At 38.6% G+C, this 22,753-nt stretch overlaps 1 protein-coding gene across 11 annotated transcripts in view; it reads left to right on the top strand.

The window, feature by feature from the left end:
- The window catches only part of DMD (dystrophin), a 1,020,507-nt gene that overhangs the window by 818,767 nt on the left and 178,987 nt on the right, over window positions 1-22,753 (top strand). For all 11 annotated transcript variants that reach the window (XM_035114377.2, XM_035114375.2, XM_035114388.2 and 8 more), the window contains 4 exons: window positions 3,307-3,479; window positions 6,730-6,886; window positions 12,433-12,553; window positions 13,189-13,457. In XM_035114377.2, the coding sequence (XP_034970268.2) occupies window positions 3,307-3,479; window positions 6,730-6,886; window positions 12,433-12,553; window positions 13,189-13,457 (720 nt within the window). The remainder of the gene's footprint in view (window positions 1-3,306; window positions 3,480-6,729; window positions 6,887-12,432; window positions 12,554-13,188; window positions 13,458-22,753) is intronic.

The following is a 22,753-nucleotide window of genomic DNA, read 5'->3' as shown; positions in this document are numbered from 1 at the left end:
TAGGTGGCACTGGAGTTGGTTGGTTTTGGATGGACTTAGAAGTTTCCTAGTACAGGTAGGTAGCCGTGTTGGTCTGGTAAAGGTCTTGTCTAGCCACTGATTGATTAGCAGAGGAGGGCAATAGCTATCAGGTCAACTATAAGTTGTACATAAACATTCTGAGAATGAATTTTATATGACTGTGATTTTCCTTTTTCCTCAGTGTAGCTAGTGTTAATGGACTTTCATGTGACCATGTTCTGAAAAAGTTATTTGTTAATGCATTTCTTATGTTTGGGTTTCCCTGGAGAGTTTCACACTTGCCACAACATCTAGCTAAAAAAGCTTTGCTGGGCCTCATTAATCTTGATGTAGAATCTTTTTTCAAAGAAGTAACAGCATTTTGTGTAATTTTATCTTGAGATTAGTCTGAAGTGAATGAGGGTGTGAATGTATTTTGTCTCGCTGTTGTTGCTGCTGCTTTTATAAAGCCTCAAATATTGCTCCAATAGGTTGTACAGTTTAGACTTAGAGTGGTTGCTGACAAGGCAGTGAGGTGGCATCCAAAGTGATGCATTTACCATGAGGTGATTTTTCAGGCCTGGTGACATTTGATTTGAATGTCCTATTGTAAACTCAGCCCCAGTTCCTATATTCCCAAAGTGGTGCTTTGCATGCATGCTTGAACATATATCTGTGGAAGGCCACAGGACAGATAGAACCTTGTGTGAAGTATAATAATCTTTGTGCAGCGGTCTGGCTCCCATGTTTCTTCCCCCTCAAAGAGGAGAGTGGAGAGGTGACATGAACCAGGCCTCTGCACAGTCTTACCTCTGGGTGAGTCACCCCCTATATATGCTTACACTCGAAAGTAAGCTCCACTCATTTTGATGGGACTTATGCTCAGGAAAACATGCATGGTAATGCAACGTAAAGAAGTGAATAGTTACCACATGAAAAAATGTTGGTTATTTCATTGACATTTATAAAGCCTGCAGCATTGTACTGACTGAGAGATGAAAAGAAATACTGTGGTGCTCTTTGTTCTATACTTTGAGGTCACACCTGAGAGCGTTTTTTTAAATATCCAGCTGAGGGAGGAGTTATTAAATTATCCCAGCTAAATTTCCCCTCAGATTTTGGGATTCCAGATTACCTCAACTAGTTTTGGAAGTGCATTAATGATCCAGCTCTCTTCCATTATTATTATTTTATTTTTGGAGTGAGTTCAGGATGCTATGCATGTACAGCTTGACACAGGTTCCCATCCCCCTCAATAAGAGCAATTTACACGAGCATATATTTGTTCTCTGCAATTTAACCAGTGTATGCATGAAGTTGCCTCAAGAGTCCTCAATGTTGTAGTCAACACTGTGTTGTGTGAGCAGTAAGCGGTTGAGGGAGAAATGAACGGAAAATTGTAGCAAACTGGACATAAGCCAATTTGAAAGCAGGCAGAACAAAAAATGGAGAAGAGTCACCACAAAGAACAGTGTCAAAATTAAAGAGAGGACATCAGTTTTTGTTATTTTGCAAGTGCAAATGTTTATAGAGTTGAATCAAAACTCTACCATATAGGCATGCTTAGCTATATTTGCATAAACCTTGAAGATACGTCGTTTATATGGTACTAGCAGTTCACTTCTACAGTGCACACAGAACCTTTGATTTTGGAGGTTGTTGCAGTAGTCTGCAAATCAAATATTAAATAAATAAATAACATTTTAATTAACGGTTCAATCTTTATTCCACCAGCAAAGGAGGACTAAAACGGAATTTGCCAGTGACCCTCATACACTTATTACCCAGCAATGAGTTTTACTGAAAATAGCATAAGTTATTCCTCATTCCATATTTTCTGAAGTTTTAATTTTATTAATTTTCATGGCATGCATGCTTTTAGTATTGGTTTTAAACCCAGCATTTTACATTTCTGTAAGCTGTTGTGGCCATTTTTTGAGAAAGGCAGCTAAGAAATTAAATAAAGAATACCACCACTACTACTGAAACACTGTGCAGTATATTTTTTAATTCAAGGACATAAGGTATTGGTTGTATAAAATGGGAAATTATTAAACCAGGACTGCTCACAGCCAGCATGCTGACAGCTCCAACACTTCCCCTCTAAATTTGAAAGTAATAGTTTTATTATTTTTGTATATAAGATCATTCTAATGAGCAGGCAGCGTTGACCCCCAGAATAAATCTATAAGTTCATGGAGCTAAAATATTTTTTAGAAATCACAGTGTGGGATAATACACAAAGATTCCATTCACCATGTAGGCAGATCGGAATGTGAGTACCAGGCAGTTAGCTCTCCAAAGAATGTTCATTTTGGCAGTTGCTGCCTGGCTAAAAATGAAGGGGAAACATGAATATTTAAAAAGTTTCTGGCTTGCAATACCAAAGTGATAAGAAAAGTTGGCAGTCCCACATAAGCTGCCAGTTGTGCATTCTGGGTCCTTCTGGCTATTCTCCGTTCCTCCTACAGCCATGGCCCTGACTGATGTTTTGACATAGTACAAAGTGACTGTTTATTACTATTGACTGTTGAGGCCTGTGCTCTGAAATGCATTCTGTCAATGGAATGTAACTGAACTTGGCATTTTAAAGCTCTGCTGTTGCAGTAGCTTAGTTTTCCTTGGATTTCTGTGCAGCAAGACCTGCTCTGAAGCCTCTGGTTCAAGTTGAAAATGTTACACAGGAAGACATACCATGTAAAGGTCAGATTTGGCTGGGATCCTGAGGGGTTTTGTTGTCTCTGTTTTTATTCTCACCGGCATGATGACGTAACCAATTGTTGCCTCCCTGGCACACGTCAGAGCCCAACGATAACTGTAAATGCTTTTCCGTAGTTCTCTCTGACTAATACAGTGCCATGCCAGTATAAAATAACATTACTATGCCTAGCTTGATAGTGGCTGGGGAAACCCAGCCAGATGGGTGGGGTATAAATATATTACATTATTATTATTATTATTATTATTATTATTATTATTATTATTATTATTATTATTAAAACCACCACACAGTCTGAATAGTATATAGAATAGTTTTCATTAGGAAGGAATAACATAAAGTAAAGGAACTATATATATATATATATATATATATATATATATATATATATATATATTCTCAAATTGATTAATTTAAATGGGGAACATGAATGTTTCAGTTACTCTAAAACACTATTGAAAATGAATCAGTGTTATTTTCATTTGAGTTTGCAAAATGTACCTTTATTGCTAATGGCTTCTATTCACTTATCCCTGGCATATTTCTTTGTCAGTGTTTAATGTATTTGTTATGTGATTGCCTCATAGGAACTTCAGAAAGAAATTGAAACCCATACTGATATCTTCCACAGCCTGGATGAAAATGGACAGAAAATCTTGAGATCCTTGGAAGGTTCTGATGATGCAGCCTTGTTGCAGAGACGCCTGGATAACATGAACTTCAGATGGAGTGAACTTAGGAAAAAATCTCTAAATGTTAGGTAGGGCTCAAAAGGCAAGGGTGGAGGGCAAATATGGGAATTAATCTGAGGAAAGAATTATCCTGCCCCCCTCCCTTATAGCATTATTTTGTTCAAATTGGGCTGCAGTGGCTGGTTGGCAGTAATTTAAGCAATTTCAAGCACTGAATTATTGTTTAAGAATGATTAATTTTCTTTATACATAAGGGATTGTAGGAAGCAAGGAAGTTGATGAGTTTTTTTATAATCTCAATAAGAATGTACAAATAGAGATTAAGCATGCTTAACCAGCGACCACACTTTCTCTGAAATGTATGCTATTATTTTATACTGATAGACATGGCTTCTCATGCTGTTCTAAGCAAATATAATGAAATACAGCCCAATCTTATCTCCATTTACTCAGGATCTAACCCTCACTGGGTTCAGTTGAGCTTACTCCCAAATAAGTATACATATACTGTATTTGCCATATACCCCCAAACCAAATAAGATATGAAATCAAAAGAGCTTGATTATGTTTTGAAAGGGCATCATCATATGTGTAATTGGAACTTCCTTTGAATGGTTATCTGCAGTAGCTCCTACTACAGAAGAGACAACCTGCTGTTTGGGGTGGGGGTGGGGGAGTAACTTGGTTTTGGGAAAATGTGAGCTGCTGCGGGTGGGGGGGGATCAGACAGCTTCACTTCCACCTCTGATTCCTTATACATGCTTTATTTTAATCATGGCTAATGCAATTGTTTTGGCATTTATATGTGAAATGGTTTCTGAACAGAATTCTGAATGCCTTCACTTGTAATAGGGTATTTTTTTGCAGAAGGACTGGCATGGATAAAGCTTTGGCACCTTCTGCTTCTGCATAGCACTTTACTGTGTCCTACCGTAGATGTTGCCCAGGCATGCAAGTCTTTCACAGTGTCCACATGACATCATCCTCATCAAATTGCCATCCCATATGTTTTTTAAACTCTCGTTTAAGCCAGATTTACTTTTTACACAATGCTTTCTTATTTTAACAGATTTTCTGCATAATGGTAAAATCAGGATTACATGAGAAAATAGTAAGGGCCAGTGACACTGCTCAAAGCTTACATGCCTAAGCAACACTTAGTTAACAATAAATTGCAGGGGGGAAACACCCCTAAACTCACCTACTGTCAATATGTAGCATTGGTGTCAGTGGAATTTTCTCTCAAGCAGGTGTGCTGTGCATGTACTCCAGCCCAATGAACATTCCTATGATGAGTGATGCAGAGTCAAGTTTGTAAAATCTTAAAGGGGAAAGACGCAAATTGCCTTCTTGGATAGGGAAACACATAATAAAGGGTAATGTTATAAAATAACTGTTGGAAAAGCAAAGCTCAAAGGGCTGAAAAAGTCCCATCTAAAGTAACCCTCTCAGTGTTTTATAACAAATTCTCCACCTCCAAGGCAGTCTTCTCAGACACTCTTTTTTTGCCCATTTGTCCTCTGTATATAGGTAAGATTCAGGGGTGGCCAAAGGCAGAAGCCTTTTCAAAGTTATATATGAAATATTAGCTTTGTGCAGCTGTAGCCCTGAAGGAGTCGGTGTGCGTGTATAATGACAGAAACCATCTTCATAACATTAGTCATTAAAAATAAATATGTGAACCTGAAAAATATTGATGGCTGAAGTAAGAAGAAAATGATCTTCCCTATAGGCAAGCCATAAGGAAAGGAATATAGCTCTTTGAAATATTTCTTCACAAGTCCTTTTTTAAACCCATGAACTTAGTAAAATAAAGAGGTACAAGAAAAGAAACATGGTACGTTAGTACGGTTAGCCTTTAATAAAGGAGCTTTTCTATAGTTCACTTGTTGCCATTTTGATACCAGTGACATTAATGAATTTGAAAATAGTAACTCTGGTTTATCATGGTTGCTTTGTCTTCTTGAATTAAACATAAAAGAACATTCTTGCACTGGAGAAACAGTAACCATAATGAGGGGTTTAGTATAGCCACAACATGTAGGTGGGAAACACAGCTAAAGCTTAAATCTTTATTACTCAAGAAAGTGGGAGGCAGAAAAAGAGAGTTGGACCCTTATTCCTCATAATAGGAGCACTCAGTCTCATTTCAATTGGGAACAATTCATGTCCTACAGTTGAGAACTGGAAGAAGTCATTTGCAACAACAACAACAAATTAAACTGTTACCATACTGATCATGTCCATCTGAGATAAATAGTAAACAAATTAAGACACCTGAATTTTGTAATTCTGGCAGCCCTGAATGGGTTAGTTGCTTTTTTAAAAAAATTTCCTATTGTTTCAGAGGTATTTGATGTGCTAATTTATCATGCATAATCCACCTTATTTAATCACTATACTAGTATACAGTATATTTTGCTTCAGCACTTTTTGCTTGCAAAGCTCAGCCTTTTACTTTTAATAGCAAACTCAAATAAATGGACATAAATCTGACATCAGGAATCACAAGACAGAGAAACCAGTAGGAGAACACTTCAATCTCCTAGGACATTCTATACAAGCTCTCAAAGTAGCTGTCTTGTTACAAAAGAATTTCAGAAATAGACTGGAAAGAGAAGTTGCTGAATTGCAACTTATTACCAAACTTAAAACCATGGAGAGATCTAGTCTGAATAGAGACATTGGATTCTTATCTCATTATACATGATAATGCTATTTTTAGCCATCTCACCCCTTGCTTTTTCCTGTAAGACCAATTGCAGTTGTTAACAGTCGTCAACAGGTTTACCACACCTATCAGCCAATCACCCATTCTCACCACCCTTCTGAGTAATACCCCTCCCCACCCTCTCACTATTTATAAGGGTCTGGTGACTTCTGTTTCAGTGTATCTGAAGAAGTGTGCATGTACACGAAAGCTCATACCAATGGTAAACTTATTTGGTCGCTAAGGTGCTACTGGAAAGATTTTGTTTGTTTGTTTCAAATAAAAGATTCACTTACAACCTTCTCAGTGTTCAAAGGATGGAAACATCAGGTGTATTTTTAATTTAATTTTATTTTTTGAATGTAGGTTTTTTGCTTTAGTAAGAGTTTATAGTAGTGAATTTTAGGCAAGAGATTGAATGCAATTCTTACCATTTAAAATGAAAGGGAATTTTGTTATTGACATCCAGGAAAGCAATATGGAATTCTTTGTCATTATAATCTGTAATCCTCTAAGCAGTATTTTCTTAAAATCATCAAATTCACTGTGTAGTGTCATGGGAACCTTAATTGATCAAAATTATAAATACATTAATTTATATTTTCCAGGTCTCATCTAGAAGCTAGTTCTGACCAGTGGAGACGGCTACACCTTTCTCTTCAGGAACTTTTGGCATGGCTGCAGTTGAAAGAAGATGAGTTAAAGCGACAGGCTCCCATTGGTGGAGATCTTCCCACAGTGCAAAAACAGAATGACACCCATCGGGTACGAACATTCAAAATCAGTTTTATGCAGTGCATTGTAGGGTCTATTTGGAGAAGGTTAGGAATAATTAAAAATGATTGGAAATTGGCTTCTAAAAAAACTAGTCATAGCTAGTGTTAAAACACAATCCATAAATTTGTTGAATAGATCAAAGAGCTACAATTAAATAAGAGGGAAAACTTCGCTTTCTGGCCACATGGAAGGAAGGAAGAAGGGGAAAGTGCAGGAGCCTTGGCTAGGCCACATAGCAATAAACCATAGCTTAACATTCCGTTCAAATATCACCAATGTTATGTCTGCATCAGATAGCTGGGCAGGGGCGCATATTTCTCTGTTTGTTTTATATTTCCTCTAGTATCCAATTGTACTTGCTCCTATCTTTGTCAACCTGTGGGGAGAGTTTTCCTCTAAAAGCGAAATAGAAAAAGCATACAGCAAAGGTGGCCAGTAGCTCCTGCTTCCTTTCAACTAGGACTGGAGAAGACTATTAATGTCTACTAGCCATGATGGCTATGCACTGCATCCATAGGAAGAACCTCTGATGCTTCTGAATAACAGTTTCTGGAGACCACAGACGGGGAGAGTGCTGTTGTATTCATGTCCTGCTTGCCAGTTTCCTACAGGCATCTGGTTGGCAACTGTCGGAACAGGATGCTGGACCAGATGAGCCACTAGGCTCTTCTTACATTGTTATGTTTCCTGTGAATTCCCTTCATATTCTTGCTTGTTCCTGGGAGAGCTTTAGAATCCCCAACAATCAAGCCCAACATACTCATGGCTACTTTTGAAAGTGATGAATGTAACGTGTGATCCTGCCCTTAGAAAGGCTGGGTGTAATAAAGAAATCCAGATTTATCCTATCCTCCTTTATCCCATCCTCCTTCAGAACTCTAATCTTTCTCAGCAAAGAACCTGAAGATAAAACAGAAACTAATAAAGCAGCTACCCCAAAGAAATTACTTCCCTGGTAACATTGTCACTACTAGGTGGCTGGCAACTAATTCTTCCGTGCAACCTCTCCTTTTATAAATGTTGGACATTTTTAGCTAGTGTCCCTTAGTGTCACAGTATGACTATATAATGATTGATAATGTTTATAAAGCTGTCTCAATCTGTCTCAAAGTTGAGGGCATGCAGTCATTAAGGCTCAAAGTTATGAGCCATATCTACTTACTTTAGATTGGTCTCACTGACGTACCATTTAAGTCTCTGGGATTATTTTAGGACATCTCTGAATTACCGTAAGTACTTTGCATTCCCCGTGCCACATTGATCCCTTGCAGTCTTGATATCAGTGTTAAGTTCATAATGCCTTGGGGAGTAAGAAATGCTGTAGAAATGAATGCTGTCAGAAACCAAATCTTATGTCTGTCTTTATAAAAGCCTTGAACATGCTTCTGTTTTCTGTCACACCTACAGGGATCCATATGTTGTGGTCACAATAATGCTTCTCAAAGCTATCCACCATTCAGTTGCTTGTAGAAAGCTCCTCACACACCCCTTGCAGCATAACTTTTATAGCAGAATATTAGACCTGTCTAGTTACTGGCACTTTGGTTCCCTGTGGAACAAAAAGAAAAAAAGATAATCCTCAAATTTAGGTCATCCTGTCTATTCTTCAAACGTCTCTTAGGGGGAAAGGGTGGAAAGTAAGACCTGCTTTAAGGTTGCCTTTGATAGGTTTTTAGTTGTACTTTTCTGTTTCCCCACCCTAGTATATATTCTGAACTGAGGAGAAGTTGTATTGACCTATAAATTTCCTGTATTGACACATCTATTAGTGCTTAAATAGACCACCCTTTGCAATCCCTACAATACAATTTCAGTTTCTTCACCCTCCAAGGGCCACATGCAAGCAGTGGGTGCAGTGAAAATATGTTTGGTGACTGTGGAGGCAGCAGGTTGCATCCTCATCATGTCACTGGGCTGCTTCTGCTTCTGTTTTTTCACCTTTTTGTCATTGCCACAAACATTAGTGGGGTCTCAGGACCCCATAAAATTGGCCTTAGGGGACTGGAACAGGCCCACAAACTGAGGGTTAGCCAGTTTGTATACACAGCAAATGGGGTCATGAAGAGTCGGACACGACTAAACGACTAAACAACAACAACAATACACAGCAAAAATAATGAAATGGCAGTTATTGAAAAAATACCTTTCATGCACTTCTCTTCTTCAAGTGGGAGGTTTCCAGAGTAGTTTTGCAATGGTCTGGTTTGTACACCACAGCAAGCCAAACTAGATGTATTGAGATGGCACAACTGTGGAGTGAAGCTCCTTTTTTCAACCATGCTGCACTGATCTAAGCCAAAGTTGTCCAAACCTGGTTGGGGTAAGTTCTTTGCTATAGCTTGTGGTTAGTAGGAAGGAAGCTTAACCACAAGACTTCTCTGGCTGTGGGCTCCTCTTAAGGAGCTTACATGTTTGTGCAGTTTTGGTAAGCCATAGGTTGGTTAACAGCTCATGTGAACAAACTCAGTGTCAGTTTTCTTAGGAGAGTACTGGAAACATGTAACATTTGTAACTACTCTCCCTCTCTCTCTCTCTCTCCCTCTCTCTCTCTCTCTGTGTGTGTGTGTGTGAGAGAGAGAGAGAGAGAGGGAGAGAGAGAGAGAGAATGAGAATGAGAATGCAGCCCTGAAGCTGCACCAGTACCCCAAAACAACAGCAATGTGTTGGACCCTCAAGTTCCCAAAACCTAGAACAGTTTTCTTTCTCCTTGGTGAAATTTGTAATTTTGGGTCTATTATGGGATGTCCTGAAGTAACAATGTTCTCTTTTCATTTGACAATGCTAAACAAAGTTCAGATGGGCAAATAAAAAATTAAAGTGAGGTACTAAAAGAAAAGTTAATTTAAATCCATTTTACTACTACTTCCTCAAATTCCACTAAAATAAAATATCAAAAGAATACATCCCCAACAGAAAGTATGCTTTTGTCGTTAAAGCATAGCTTCCTCTTTTGTTCTTTCATCAGTCATCTGAATGTGTCTTCTTTCCTAGTTGGAGGTGTCTTCTTTTCTAGTTGAAGAGATTTAAAGTCACCCTTGAGAGCCCTCCAAGATCCTAGTGACGGTTTGAGATGAGCAAATCAATGTATGCATTATTAAGATAGTGGGCAGAATGCCATTATAGCCCAGGTGTTCATGACAAATAGAAGGGCTTAAATAAAGTAGTTTACTTGTTCTTTTGGCAGGTCATATATTATGTGTGTTCGATTTCCTCTGCAGTCGCCACAAACTGTGGAAGAAGTTCAGGAATTCAATAAAATTAGCCTGAAATCATTGGTTGTAAATTAACCATACTTTTGGGCTAATTTTGTTATCAATGACAGTCAGCTTTCTTTTGGCATGAAATTGTCAGGAAGCTATGATTATAAATTATTATTTTTTTAAAAAGTCATTCATTGACAATTAAAAGCATCAATAGTAGCTACTACAGTTGAATTAATATACAATTTGGAAAAGGATCCTAGTATAGAAAAACAATACAGCAGGAATGACCTGTCCAAGTATAACGCTGACAAATTAGTGACACTGATTTAATATTCTTTTGCTCTAACTGACCTTACATTTCCAGACTGGGGACGAAAAGTATTAGGATGAAGTATAAGGATGAAGGGCTTAAGAGTTGCAACTACATGTAGGATGAGTAATAGGAAAATACATTTTCTGCAAGAATAGTTTAGCAGAGGGAAAGTAGACTCACTAGATTTTTGACAGCTTCAGCTTCTTAGGCTATTTCTGTGTAATGGCTTTGCATACTCCATTTCCATTAGAACCCCAAATAAAAGCATGGAGAAGGGACATAGCTTCATGCTTTACAGTTTTGGAAATAATTATCTCACTTGAGTTTGTATACCAGGCCAGTGTTTCCCAGTTGTCGGTGTTTATACTGCATTTTTTTAAGATTTGCCTTAAGAGTGTTTTGGAACTTCTTTTGTTGACCACCAGTGTTACACTTTCCATTTTTAAGTTCGGAATAGAGTAGTTGCTTTGGAAGATGATAATCAGACATCTACACAACATGACCAGTCCAATTTCAACTTCATTCAAGTTGATGTTGAAGAATCATTGCTTTGACACTGGTGATCTTTGCTTCTTCGAGTACACTGGTATTAATTTGCCTGCCTTCCCAAGTGATGTGTAAAAAAAATTCAGAGACACCGCTGATGGAATCTTTTGAGGAGTTGGAGATGGCGTTTATAAGTGGTCCATGTTTTGCAGGTGTACAGTAAAGTTGATTATCAGAAGACAGTCCACAGGGCAGTGTGATGTATAGTGTTGAAGGCCTTCGTCAGGTCAATAAATGTCATATACAGGTGTTGGTTTTGCTCTCTGCATTTTTCTTAAAGATGTTGAGCAGTGAAAATCATATCCACTGTCCCCCTAGAAGGTCGAAAACCATTCTGGGATTCAGGAAGGGTTTCCTCGGATATAGTTAGGAGATGGTTTGCTAAGATCCTTGCAATAATTTTGCTGGCTGATGCCTTGATAATTTCCGCAGTCTGTTCCATGACCTTTTTTTAATAATAAAAAGGAGTGATGATTTTGGCATCCCTAAAGTCTGCTGGGATCTCCTCTCTCTCCCAGGTTTTTCTGATTAGCTTGTGAGGTTTTCTAAAAGTTAGGGAGTGCACAAGAAGCAGGTAAATATTCAAGCAACCTGCTTCTAAGAAAGTAAGGTTGCAATCCTATGCATGCTTACCAAGGAGTAATCTACACTGAGCACAGTGGAATTTCATTCTGAGTAAATATGTGTAGGATTTTGCAATAATACTTAATCCTGTGCACACGTATCTGGGAGTAAGTTCCACTGAACATAAAATGACTTACTTCCATTAGGTTTCACTATGACAGTAAGACTACTTTCCTTCAACTTTTATTACTGAGTAAATTATACATCTATTATCAGTTTTCAATATATGCTGCAGAACAGTTAGTAGTTAGCATTCTTATTTAGCCAGTAGCCCAAGTCTACTAAATTTTTCCACTTAGAGCAGTGTGATATCATGGTCATACTATTGAACTACTTTTTGTGACAAAGTTGCCAGCAACAACAAAGTTATGGCTATGGATCACTGTGGATTTCATTTTACATTCTAGGAAATCTTTTGCCTCTCAGGCAGCATTAGCTGTGCCAGCACTGTTCAACGTAATACCACCTAAAACCTTGTCCCTTCCAGCAAGATTTCAAAGTTTTACGAAGTCTGGTATTAGTCACAGAAGGGGTTCAGTGTAACAGCAAACAGCTTAATCAGTGTGCCTTCCCATTTGCAGCACAGTATATGCTCACTGGTCTGAGGAATATAAAACACCCCTGAAGTGTTCTGGATTTTCTTTCTCGCCTTTATTTTATAAACAGAAATATGTCTAATTTGTGAAGAATAATTCTGAAATTATTTCACCTTTCCTTGTTTCTTTCAGTCATTGACCTTTTCATTGCACATAAACGTGGCTGAAATAAATGCAGGAAACATTGTACAAAAAGTTGACAAAATGAACAACTAGCATGCCAATTTAGATTTGTATTGTTTCATTTTACAGGCCTTTAAGAGAGAATTGAAAACTAAAGAACCTGTTATCTCGAATGCACTTGAAACAGTGAGATTATTCCTAGCAGAACAACCTTTGGAGGGACTGGAAAAGCTTTACCAGGAGCCTCGAGGTAATTTAATGTAGAGCTGTAATAACGTATTGATAGAGGGATAAGCAATGACTAAAGGATCCATAAATTATTATGGTTAGTGTCAGGGCATCTCCTACATATTTGTAAGCTTAGATAGGGGAAGGGGAGGATGAGCAAGACATAAGCACTAAGTAATCTATTTGCATATTTATGAATGCAGCTCAACAAGAGGCAAAACAATTTTGTGCAAATTCACCATGCATTTAGAAAAATTTATTACACATCAATTTTAGAATTTCTTATCTCTTGAGACACAACTTATTATTTTAAAAGGGTGAGGGACCTTAAAACTAAAATAACTTGCTAGTTTTCAAAATTGGAACTAGTTCATACCTTACAGCTGCAGTCTCGCTGCTGTTTCTGAGTAGTTCAGTCATATGCCATTTCAGTCACACAGGAAAAACTGCATTACATGACGACTTGAAAGCAGCAGTCATGATCTGGGCTGAATCAGTGCCCTGCTTTTGCATTTTTTACATAGTGGGCATTGATAGTAGAGGTGTTTTCAGATTTGTGCTTGTATGAAACATAACTGATAACTTTCAAATGTTCTTTTCATTTGTGTATACAGTTAGTCTATACAATATCTAACTGTCTTTGCACTTCACTTTTAGAACTGCCTCTGGAGGAAAGAGCCCAGAATGTCACTCGACTCTTGCGAAGGCAAGCAGATGAGGTCAAAACAGAATGGGATAAACTGAATATACAGTCCACTGAATGGCAAAAAAAGATAGATGAAGCTCTTGAAAGACTGCAGGAGCTTCAGGAGGCAATGGATGAGCTGGACCTGAAACTGCGTCAGGCTGAAGCTCTCAAGGGCTCTTGGCAGCCAGTGGGGGATTTGCTGATTGACTCTCTCCAGGATCACCTAGAAAAACTCAAGGTAAAACCATGCTTCCACTCATCAGCATTGTTGAAAGTAAGATATGCTTGCCATTCTTCTTTGGTATGTTCCCCCCTCAAGGCTAAATGAAAACTTTATTTTGCAAATAAAGTTTAACAAAGTTAAAGATGAAAACCCTTTAGCAGCATGTCGCTGACATATTCAACATTAAAAATAATATGCCGTAAAATTCAGAACTGAGATTGAAAATTGAAAAACTCCAAACACATTCATATACATAAATCAATTCTTACTGGTCTAGATATCTTTTTTTCAAGAGATGTACCGGTAATATCTTCCATTTGTTCCTCACAGACTGAGCATTTTTTCTCTCCATATAAGTTAACATTCAAAATGGTAGCCATCATGATCTGTGTGAAATAATGATTACCTTAAAACCACTTTGTTATAGCCCTTGATGAAGACTATCATGGATAGGCGTACTATTTGTAACCCTTTTATTATATGTGACACTTCAACTGCATGGAGAATTCTCTCTTCAGGATTTATGGCCACCAAGAATATGCAGATCAGGCCATCACATGTTGTGCAAGACACTTACAAATGTCACATTCCCTGAGAGGAGTGCAGCCATGCAGAAACCTCCACAATCCTGCTGCAACCTTCACATAGGGGTCATGATGTTTAAACTAGCCTTATTAAAAGTCAAGAGAGGTACTGTGGCATAGAGGAAATAGTGTTGGCTGGTCTTGCTTCCTTTTTCAGAATTAGTGCAAGTGTGCCTCATAACGTAGTCCTTGTAACTTTAATAGTCAGTATGAGTGCCAAATGTGAGCATTTACAACAATATATATGAGTAAACATGTTGCTTTAGGTATATAGCCATCCATGCTTTCTGCAGTTTTACAGAAAAAATAATACAAATGCATTTGGCCCATAATAGTACTGGTAAAACAAATAACACTGTAGTTAGCAACATCCTTTAACATTCACAGAGAAGAGATGGCATGCTGTCAATTAAAACATATTTGTTGTGTATTAAGTAAAAAAAGATCAAATTGCAGTATTAGTAATATATTTAGTCAGCAGTAAGAAAAATGGCACAGAGAGTGAAGGTTACTATTTCATTCCAAATACGACCTTAATTTCATGTGTGCACACCAAAGCTTGTAGTCAATTTCATTTAAGTTGTCCCGCTTCTCTTTATAAGTATCTTATTAAGTTCTTCACTAACTTCTTGAACAGTTTTAAATACTACTTAATAATATTGACATTATTACCCTATTAGTAAAGTAGTGGGGTGCATGAGTTGTTATGGGAGGGGAAGACACATCATGCTTCGTCTGGGTTAGTTTGTCCACCTTTGGTCCCCACCTTGCACTCAGCTCTCCTCTGTGGCTCCTAGTAGCTATCAGCATGTGACAGCAGCAGCCGCCCGGGAAAAGCCTTCAACTGGCCAGCTAAACCAGGTGAAGGTTAGTTAGAGACTTCCCCTGCATGTGAAGAAAAACTCCAGCAGATTGAGTGGACAAGACCAATAGTGGATACAACGGTTAAGAAGATGGTTTCTGCCCGTGTTGTACAAGGGGCAGGTGGGGCTTGACAACCTGGGATGATAGCCCATCTAGGAGAAGGAAACCGATGCTGCCTTGTGAGAAATCTTCAGGAGAAAAAAAAGGCTAAGACAGGCATCCCCAAACTGCGGCCCTCCAGATGTTTTGGGCTACAACTCCCATGATCCCTAGCTAACAGGACCAGTGGTCGGGGAAGATAGGAATTGTAGTCCAAAACATCTGGAGGGCCGAAGTTTGGGGGTGCCTGGGCTAAGAGTTAAACCCTACACAAATCCAGAGTGGAGTCCCTAAAACAGCTGGATGGTGCCTTGTATGCCTCCTTCCAAGCAACACCTGCAGCCAAGCTGGTGCAAAACATATTGCTCTGCTTTCCTTTGGACTACACCAGTAAGGCTGAGAAGGCAGCCCAGGATCTCGATACACATTGGCCAGGTCACTTCAGTGCTGCTACTGCAACAATTTGACTTTACCCCCAGAGGGTCATTCCACTGCCTCCCAAGACAAACATATGCAAACCACAAAGTAAAGTAGTGCTCAGTTTACATAAGGCAGGTTGCATAAGACTGCTCCTTTTGAGGGTTCCCCCTAGCTTGAAGCAGGATCATCATTGTCTTATTGAGACCTTGAGGAGGTGGTGCATTTCGGGGGTGGGGGAGAGAGAAAGAAGACATCTTCTCCCCTGCCCCCTGCTATGCTAAAAGCATCAGATAGCAGCAACACTGTTGCATGTGATCCTGGAGAGCCACTGCTAGTCAGAATATGCAATACATATACTAGTACTGTACTAGAGCGCTGGCAGCCCTGAATGTGAATATTTCACAGGTATATTGGCGGCAGCAGGTGGTCCTGGAGAATGTGAAAGTCAAAAGGTTTCCCTTTTCCTTTAATTTATCATGAAGCATCATTATAATACCGTTATAGGAATATTTATATGTTTAGCATTGTTGTGCAGCTGGAAGGTGAGAGCTTTAATGCAGCCATAGCATGTAAAGTTGGGTGCACAAAGTATACTGAATTGAGTAGATTAGCCATATACATTCCAACCACAATCCTTGCCTGGAACTTAATTTAGTTCCCTTGAAGGCACGGCAACTTAAAAATTGCTTTAACTGCCCCCTTAAGTCAGAGGGCTAAGCAGCACAGCCACTCAAAGTATTCCTTCTGAAATATTAGAACTTGGATGGGATTAAAAACAAGAATAAAGCTAATATTATCTATCCATATATAACATAAAGCTAAACTTTTTCTTCAGATGGGCATGCCCTGCTGATTTCAGTGCAAGCTTTGAATGGACGTAGAGGAACAGAATATGGCTTTTTAGTGGTACTGATCTTTGACTAGGCTTTTGTTAGCGTGCTGAGTGAACTGACTCATAGTCACATAAAGGTTCTGTGTTCCTTTCTAATATGTTCCAAAAGTTCAGCACTGGAGCAAAAAAGGTTTCAAAAAGCTTACTGGTTAACTCATGAAAGTAGGGAAAAAACGTTAGAACCTAAAAGTGTTCTCTCTCTCTCTCTCTCTCTCTGTCTCTGTCGTTCCGCTGTATATGGGCCCATTATCTACTCTATAAGAGTGTCTAGGTGAGTTTTAGGGTCCAATCCTAAACTCTCCTTGCCATCAGGCCTTGTAGTCCTGCTGGTCATGGCGGTTGCAGCAGAAGGTGCAGGGGGGCGGCTGATGACTTGAAACAGGCTAGTCACCATGCAAGCCCCATGCTGGCACAGAAGTTGAGTTCTATGCTGTTGTGCAACGGCAATAAGATGGATCCTGGGGCAGCTCAGCCCCTGTCCAGTTCTGCCTTGAGAATACCCCATTTTGGAACATCCTGTCAACAACACTCACATTAACTCCTGTGGTGGAGGAGGAGGAGGAGGAGGAAGATACCCCACCCATCTGTCTGGGTTGCCCCAGCCACTCTGGGGCAGCTTTGCACTCAGATAAAACAATAATAAAACATCAAACATTAAAAACATCCAGAAATAATAATAATCCAAATACCTCCACCCAGCGTAAGGGGGGTATTGAATTGCTCTGCCCAAATTTAAAACAACTGCTATATTTTTCATATGGCTAGCTACAATTGCAAAGTGACTGCAGTCCAAACAATGCAACCAGCTCTGTGAAGTGGTCCATTTTACAGATCAGGAACTGAGACTGGGTGACAGTGAAACGTAATGAATCCATAATGTGAGACTGGAACCCAAGTTTTATTTTGGTAGTTACCAGTTAAACGTTAATCCAAATGCTAGGGAGCTGCTCCTGTTTTGTGGAACAGCAGCTCTGTTAAGATATGACAGACATCCACTATCTGCACTTTGTGGAAACAGTTCAAGACTATTTTCTTTCAACAAGCCTTTCCAGCTAGATGAAAAGGTCTCTCTGCCTTAGGTGTTCATTTTGAATTGTTTTTAAGTGTATCTTTAGTTGTTGTTTTTCTACTGTTTTAAAAACTATTTTAGCTATTTTAATGGTATGTTTTCAAATTACATGGAGACTCATGTTAAAGGCTGGTCACATATTTGTTGTTGTCATTTTAAACAGGACAGTTGTGTGACTATCATAAATTTCTTGTGCACTTTTTGTAATTCCGGTATGGTTATTTTCACTTTCCTGCTAAAACAAAGAAAGGGCTAATTTTCTGAAAAGTTAAATGTTCGGCAAGAAACTGGCATGTTGACAAGTGTTGTGCATTTTACTTCCGCTGTGCATTTTACTTCCTGTGTTCGTTTTTCCAGGAAGATTTCTACATCTGTGCTATGTCTTCTGGGAATTGGTTTGTGGAGTTAGATCAGGGGGACTGTCTAGTATGAGTTTGTTATTGTTGTTGTTTTGCTGAATAGCAGTGTAATATGTTTGTGGCTTTTATTAAGAAGGCATTTTTGTAGTCATAATCAGACATAACAGCGACACTATCTGCATTATCTTTTGGGTGTGTACGGAAGACCTTCAATTTCCAACAAGCTTTTTAAGTGGACTTTTTTTCTCCTAGTGTGTATCTGTTTTTGAAAGTGAAATTGATGTTATATATGTTTTTATTTTTAATGGTTATTGTTAAATCGCTTTGGGATGCTTTATGGGAAGCGAGTCATAAATAAGTAAAATAAGGGTGTGCCCATGCCCATATTCTGTATGGAGCTGTGAGAGAGAATTAAGGGGAGAGGAGGTTGAATAGAATATTGGGTGAGTGAGAGAGAAGGTCATGCAGAGAGGGCCAGTTGGAAATGACACAGCCTGACTGTGTCAGGAACTAAAAAGGACACAGAGAGCTATTATAAAGATATGAAGGAAATCAAAGTTTATCTAGAAAAGTGAATAATATAATCAATTTATTTTTCAAAAAAAGGTAATTACATTGGGTTTTCCCCTAAAATTGGTGGCCTCCCAATACATCTTTAAAGGGAACACTTTTATCAATAACTTCAGCACTGTCATTCTTATGTACACAAGGGATTTATTTTGATGCTGGAGCTATCAGGTATGCAGATACCATAACTGTGAAGTAACTACTGCACATAAGCAAGTCAGGAAGTGAAATAAAATCAATGTATCAAGCTAACAGAGTAATTAGTTTAGTTTGGAAGTATATGAAGTAAGGAGTATAATGAACATATAGCTGTCTAGAATGCTCAACTCATAGATTCTTTTCCTTAAATATCTCTCTTTCTTTTCCCATCACATTTTTTTCTGATTCAGAACAAATTATGAAGAACTCTATTACTATATCTTTTTCCTCAGAGAGATTAGCACAGGCATAGGCAAACTCGGCCCTCCAGATGTTTTGAGACTACAACTCCCATCATCCCTGACCACTGGGTCCTGTTAGCTAGGGATGATGGGAGTTGTAGAACCAAAACATCTGGAGGGCCGAGTTTGCCTATGCCTGAGTTATTATTAAAAAAAAAAAACATGTCAATGACTTTGACGGATTCCTCACTACCTGAATTTCTAAAAAGAAAGTTTACGGACAAATATATGAGGGTGCAGTTGTAGTGGTAACGTATATGTGAATACGGAATTTCAGCCACACCATATTAGGAATACCTCAGAGAACCATAGTTTCATTGATGAAAGCAAGGGTTCCAACACAGGCACTTCTAGGCTTGAAATTCAGCCCATATGCAAACAGTTGTGACTTTCTGGTTAGTGGTAGCAGATTTTGTTCAGCATACATTTTTGAAGTTTAATTCTGTATAGTAGTATAAGTACTGAAGCAAGGCATTTTTAAAATAAAAGAATTAAGAATTAGTTTTTGTTACAATGCTTGGGAAGACCTGTTGTCTAAATTGCTGAGTAGGTGGAGGTTTATGTTTAGAATCTTTTTGGCCATGAGATGGATTCTAATCTTTTGAAAGTTAGAATCTATCTATTGTCCTGATCTGACAGTTGCAAAATGTGGGCAAATGAGAATACACTGGTATTCTTGGGTTGCTTAAGGCCCTCTACTCTAAAACATTGGAAGCTGCCTTATACTGTCCAGCAAGGTGAGGGGAACCTCTTGATTCTTTGTCTCCTGTAATCTCTGATCTTACAGATACTATGATTGAACACTGTATTTCAACCCAATAGGGGATTTTTTCTCCCACTGACCAAAAACACAGCATGTATTCTGTGTTTGTCACAGCATTCACCACACACTTGTTTTCTAGCTCTTTATCATCTTGGACTCCTTCTAGGCTCTTATACATGTCTGTGACACAACATAATGTAACAGGTGGAAATTGTCCCCTACATTTTGGAATAGCCATTCAGCTGATTTCTAATATTAACCTGCCATTACATAGAGCTTAGAAATGTCACTCATAAGCTTCTTAAATGGTTCTGTTGGAGGCCTCCCATAAAAGTATAATGCAAAATCCAATTCTTTTCTATGGTTTTTGTCTTGAGCATTTCAGTAGCAGCCACTGCACCCATTGTTGATCATTCTGGCATAAAACCTAATTGGCTGCCACATCCTTCATACGTCAATCCATCACAAAGTCTTTTCTCCCTCATTTATCTCCTGCCATTTCATCATGTGCCTAATTAACTTGCTGGGTCAATACATACTACACTCCTGAGAGACCAGTGTAGTCTTTCTGTATTTGTCAGGCACTTTCCCAATTCAGATAATTGGGCTGTTCTGGTTTGTTGCCATTTCCATCTCCTGGTGTGCCATAGAGTACTTTAAATTATTTGAACTGTTGGTCAGGTACCTATTTCTAGTGGAACAGAGCCGCTTCCTTTTACTGGATATTGCAATAGGATCTGGGAAAGTTTTCCTATCTTGGGAAGCCTGTGGAATCTTCAGTTAGCTCACTATCTCTTCACCTGAGTGATTTGATCTCATGGGGATTTTGTTATCATTTTGGAGAAACAAGGCTGTTATTTTATTTTCTCTTAGGATATAACAGAGTATCACATATACTCCAAACATGACCAGGACTTGTAAACAGGGGTGTTTGTGAGGGTGTTTTGAGGGGGAAGCCCAGATTGCTGCCTCACAGCATAAGTAGAAATAAGAAACATGGACAAGCACTGGATCCAGAACACCATTGGGCTGCAAAAGTAGCATAGCCAAAATCCAAATTTGTCTTAATATAGATGAGGATAGGAGGAAGGATCAGGCCTTTTTTTCCAGCCAGAAATCACCAGAACTCAGTTCTTGTACTTAGATGGGCATCATTGCCATTATAAGAGAATGAGGAAAGCATTCATTGTGAGTACCAGCACCTCTTTTTCTAGAAAAATAGCACTGTGAAGGATGAATATCCTCCATTTCCCTAGGCCCAAAGTTTGTAGCAGAGTAAGGTAGCGAAGTCCAGATTGTCAACATTGTTTGTCTGCTACACCAAATCTGCTTCCTGTATTTGTGCCTTTCATTTTTTTTGCCCAAGTGTAGTACTTTACATTTCTCCTTGTTAAAATTAATCTTATTTGCTTCGACCCAGCTGTCTAACCTGTTAAGGTCATTTTGAAGTGTGATTCTGTCCTCTGGGGTATTAGCCACCCCTCCCAATTTGGTGTCATCCGCAAACTTGCTCAGGATGCCCTCAGGATGTTCATCTACTGTTTTATTTATTTTATAGTACAGTACATTGATTATTGCCTTCATTTTATGGATCAATGGTCTCGTTAGACAGTAAAATTCATATTAAATTTAGGGGGTGTTTTTTATCATCTGGAACGGATTAATCCACTTTCCATTACTTTCAATGGGAAAGTGTGCTTCAGGTTAAGTACAGACTTCCGGAACCAATTAAATCCTTAACCCGAGGTACCACTGTAAAGAGATTTGATACATGTATTTGAAAGCATTATATACTGTATAAATATGTAATAAATGTGAATGTAGCTAATAATGATTCGTTTACTGGGCTGCTAAATCACAAGTCGACACTACTGCTTCTGCTTATTAGGACTGGCAACTTACCAAAGCCATGTTTAAAGATACAATATATATTTTAATTGTGATGCAAGTCCACCTAGGAAGACACAGTTGATAGAAAGCAATTCCATAATTCTGGTTATCAGTCTTCCTTTGGAGTTTGATTGTGGATTGTAAATATTTTATGACATACCATCCTGCAACTCAGAAGCATCTTCCTGTGGCTGCTGGAGGGACTGGGAAAGGGAATCAGCTGCTAAAATTCTGTTGTGCGTATGCACACACACACACACACACACACACACACACACTTCCTCTTAATGTCTAGCCTCCTTGAATTGCTCACAAGAGCCTCTGTAGTAGCAGCCCTCGCTACCCCTAAGGGTGTTATAAAAATTGTCCAGGCACATAATAAAACCACTCTAAGTAAAGTAAAATAACAGTAAAACCTCTAGCAGCAAATTCCAGAGGAGTAACCATGTTATAAACAATAAAACACACCCATCTTTAAAATGCACAGTGCAATTATTGCAGTGATTATTGTTTCATCTTTATTCCAGTTTCGTGTATACAAAGCAAGCTGTGTTAGTGGGAGGATGTTGAGTGCAGGCATTTCTTAATGATCTTCCTGATTGCGCTGCACTGATCAATTTTTCATAAAAAATCTTCTAAGGATTGCTGTCATATGTCAGTAGTTTCACATTTTCAACACTTCACAGCTTTTGTGATCTTTAGCTCATCTCAGTCAAGTTGTAAGAAGTATTCCTTGTTCACCTTTACAGCTTGTGCAAGTTAGTATATTGAAATGTATGTGTGTTTGAATATTAGCTTTAAGTTGGGGAATGCACATGTGTCCTCTTGTTTCCTGTTGCATTTCCAAGTTTTACAGTGATTCAACCAGATAAACGTAATGTGAGCCCCCCCCCCCCCGTTTTCCTATTAAATCAAATCAAACTAACACCTCTGGGTTTGTCATTCAGTTGTCATACAAGAAAATAATACATGATAAATCTTGCTGTTCCAAGTATTTGTGTATTTATTTATAATACTACTATCCTACTTTATAACCCTATGAGGCTATTCAAGAGGCTTAGAAGAGATTTCCAAAATAAAACACCCACTCAAATCATAGCTCAGTGGTAGAGAAGCAAGATTATGGAGACACTTGGCCCTCTTCTCCCCTCATATCATAAAAGGCAGCATTATTAATTAATTGAATTGATATACCACCCTATACCCGGGGATCTCAGAGTGCTTCACAGCATATCTGAGGTGAGGCAGTAGCACTGAGCAGGTGGATCTCACTCAGCCCATCCTTCCCTTGCTGTTTGCTGACAGTCAACAGGTTCTATGTGGATAATCAAAGACATGACTGAATGTTTATTTAAATGTGTTGA

Source organism: Zootoca vivipara, chromosome 4 (assembly GCF_963506605.1).
Source record: "Zootoca vivipara chromosome 4, rZooViv1.1, whole genome shotgun sequence".
Classification (NCBI taxonomy): domain Eukaryota; kingdom Metazoa; phylum Chordata; class Lepidosauria; order Squamata; family Lacertidae; genus Zootoca; species Zootoca vivipara.
This window is presented reverse-complemented; position numbering and strand designations above follow the sequence as displayed.